Source organism: Postia placenta, assembly GCF_002117355.1.
Source record: "Postia placenta MAD-698-R-SB12 unplaced genomic scaffold POSPLAscaffold_15, whole genome shotgun sequence".
Classification (NCBI taxonomy): domain Eukaryota; kingdom Fungi; phylum Basidiomycota; class Agaricomycetes; order Polyporales; family Adustoporiaceae; genus Rhodonia; species Rhodonia placenta.
In genome coordinates, this window is record NW_020169846.1 from 1,190,377 (window position 1) to 1,193,976 (window position 3,600).

General features: G+C 57.7%; 1 protein-coding gene across 1 annotated transcript; it reads right to left on the bottom strand.

Moving 5' to 3' along the window:
• Positions 1–89: 89 nt before the first annotated feature.
• On the bottom strand, positions 90–3,505 carry POSPLADRAFT_1060919 (hypothetical protein; the record flags this gene model as incomplete). The annotated part of the gene is made up of 6 exons (XM_024481317.1): positions 90–601; positions 665–741; positions 2,204–2,547; positions 2,997–3,073; positions 3,125–3,187; positions 3,241–3,505. 6 exons carry the CDS (start codon positions 3,503–3,505, stop codon positions 90–92), a joined length of 1,338 nt encoding a protein of 445 aa, XP_024335227.1.
• Between the last annotated feature and the right edge of the window lie 95 nt (positions 3,506–3,600).

The following is a 3,600-nucleotide window of genomic DNA, read 5'->3' on the forward strand; positions in this document are numbered from 1 at the left end:
GCATCAAAATCTTTTGGGACATGCTCCATTAGGATTTAGCGAGAGCAACTCCGTATGGTATGCTAGACAGACATTTGCAACATGTAGTTCTACGGCCAGTCCTCAATTGGGTCCTCATTGTCAATGTTTACCTGTGCACATTCCTCGTCCCATGTCTCTACTATCTCGTCGTCCTCGAGTGTGCCATCATCTCTTATCTCGGCATCAGTATTTTCCCACACATACTCCGGTGTGATCGGGCCTGGTCGCTGTCTGCGTAAGGGAAGATTGTGCGGATTTGATACCGGACGATGCCGGGCACGCTTGATATCCGGGCGACCGGGCCATGGTTTGCGGGCAACAATTCCGCCAGGCACAACCTTTGTCATGTCGATGTTGCAGCGCTCGTGCTCGGGTATCTTGACAAATCGTATGATCCCACGCTCGCACCGGAAGATCAAGTTGTCGAAGACTCGGGTACCACCAGGAAGATTGCTGGGATTCTTGAACGGGACATGTGGACTCCATCCCTGTAAGGCAACCCAATACTTGTTCCACACGTGATTGATATACGATTGCGGGGTCCAGCGCATCCGCGCATTCGGATCCCCAGTGACTTTGCCTGTAATGCCCATATCGAGTAAGTCTCTAGCCGCATATCAGAAATACGTACAATTCAACTCACGCAATGCATCCTGGATGACTGCGCGCAGTATGCCACGCTTTTGCGTGAAGGATGTTGCATAGCTCGGAGCTGACTGACTGCTGCCAAGATCAACATGGACCATACTGTTTTTGTTACCATGTATACCAAGTTGTGCAAATATACAAAGTTTACTTACTTGTGTATTTGCTTTGGAGATGAGTCTGTAGGTCAAAGCAAGCAGTCGGAATGCAAAGTACGAGAATGACCAAGGTACATGTAGTGCAATAAATAAAGTTGTTGAGATACTACAAATAGGTACAGTTGGGCTAGACTGTTGAAACAACCGGGCGAGCGCATGCCTGACTACCGGCTCGCCGACGTGCCGCGCTGCGGCGCGATAGTACCTTGTTCCTTCGTACCTGATTTAGATAAGTGTTTACTATATTAGGCCGAGTTCTCGCATGTAATTACCTCGCGCGTTTACCTCCCCGCCCCGAGGACGAGACAAACCGCTTCGTATTTGATATTTTCCCACGCCGCTCGCTTCCATAAACCTTCGCGCTCGCTTGTTCGAACCCGATGCCAACACTCGTTTCTACATAGACTCCCATCGCAGTCAGGAAGATCATTAACTAAAAATAGCCATAATGCAGCGCATTCTGCTCGATAGTGCACTGTACTATTTTAAGCTGTTGTCATGACTCGCTATGTTGCAACATGTTCGGGTAGCTGCAAGCGCATTTGTTTTTTGCGCATGTAACAGCAATTGACTCAATGTTCACGTAGACTCGTCTGACAAGATGCGCGGCATCGGCCTCCGCAGACTCTCAGGAAACAATATATAAAGCCGCAGCTGCAGCTTGTTTCCCGCATCTTCCGCACTCCAGTGGACAACCGAGTGCTGTCGCTATGTGGCCGGAATGCCAACTGCCCGGCTGGTATGCTCGCTACGAGCAATCGGGTGCGTATCATCCTCCGTCTGCTGCCCGTCGAGTGTTCATGAGGGAGCGTCGAGCCCGTTAGCGCAGTACAATACTCACGCGTCGGATGCACCTGCCGTTCTCCGTGAGTACATGACCGTCTGACTGGTACCGCCAGTGCTGACTGTTTACCCCGGAGGCTCTGAGCATCATGCGCTCGGTCCCCAGATCTTGACACATGTTGTACATGGCAATCGTGTGCCCATGGTGACGCTGGTTCGAACTGTGCGCGCGTGCTCCCCGGTCCCATCCCGTCCCGTCCATTCTTCAGCGGTCAGCGGAAACTCACGCGCCGACGTCCTATCGCTCCTCATGCGGTGTGTGTGCCGCACCCGTCCTCCACAGAAGCGCACTGACCACACTCTTGACACTTTGTCTCCACGGAGCATAGGTCATGCAGAACGCTGCCCGCGCGCTGTACGCACATGCACGGTACGTGTCTGCGCTGTCGTCTCTCATCTCCGGCAGCGCCGTGGCTGACCGCCGGTGCCGCAGCATTGTCGTGTCAAGAGGACACCGGCGTTTGACCAGCGGCCTGCGCTACGGGTGCAGGCGCGCGTGCGGGTTCAGGCTGACTTTGGCAGTGGCTCTGACTCACAAATATGCCTGTGCGCTGTGGGTCTGCGCGTTCAGCTCAACACGGAAAATGCGCTTATGTGGTCTAACAGCATCGCCGGAGCCCAAGCTCAATATTCCCGGTGGGGAGCCTGTTGAGTTGGGCGAGATGGGCAACGCAGGGGCGCTGACGCTGGGGCCGTGACCGCGCCACGAGACGGAGCGCGCCCACACAGGCTTGTTCGCCTTGGTCGCGACGGTGCGCGTGGGCCCGCTGAAGATGAAGAGCTGGTCGTGCCGCCGCACCCACGACGCGCGGCGCAAATCGCGCACCCCGCACAGCCGACCATACTCACGCTGCATCAAGTGCTGCGTGATCGCATCGTTCTGCGGTGACCGGCACGATCACACGGCAGGTATGATCTACGGTGCGCGTTGTATCCTTGCCATTCGGTGATTGACTGACGTACGCCCGCCCTACCCCTCGTCGCGACGCCACGAGATGGGCTGCTCGCTCGCCGACGCTGCCCAAAGCTGCCCGGCGACCTCGCGAAGGGCCATCCGGTCGTGAGCAGGTCGCCCGTGCGGCCGGTGCGTCCTTCTCGGCCATCATCACCGGCCGATCTGCATAGACCAGGCCTGCCAGTGTACATACCAGGAGTAGAAATATATTCGTTTGTCTGCTCGGGTGCCGGTCGTCTCTGTCCGGCGTCCCCCGGGCTTCCGCTGTACGTGCGTCTCTATAAAGTCTACATCGCATCCCTCCCGGACGTCTCTGTGCGTCCCAGGTCAGATGGTGTGATGCTGCGCCGCCGCCGCCAGGGCGCAGAACGCACCGCGATATGAGTGTCACCGCGTGCGTTGGTCCAGCGCACGGCATCTTCCTTGTCGCTCGCGACGCCGTCTCCCGTCCCTGACGCTTCTCAGCCACTGTTCCAATGGGCGATGCGAGGTCCGACGTCACGCAGCCGACGTTCTGCGGCCTCAGAGCGCGAATTCCGTGGCCTGGTTCTATCGCGCTCGACATCTGCAAAGACGTTGTGAGCGCACGGGCAAAGTCGTCAACGGTCGCGCACACACCCGGGCTCTGCGCGCGCCCCAGGGACAAGGGACCATAGCAGTGTTCCCGGAACGTGAGTCGTGAGCCACAAAGTCCGCGGGCGGCCGTCGCCCGTCGCGCGTCGCCTCGGTCACAGGTCGCCCGCGTGCGCTCTCGGCACACGCCTTGCGCGTCCAAACCAGGGAAAGCACGCACCATGGTCGTCGCGTTAGCGCGCTGCAGCCGACACGACTGCTCCTTGGCCGAGGCGCGTGCCCCAGCGATCGTTGCTAGCGCGACGGGCATGGTCGATGGGCTGAGACATGGGCCGTGTTCTGTCTGCACGGACGGGATGGCAGGCAGACATGGAAACGGGATCGTTGGGCTGTGAGATAGCATCA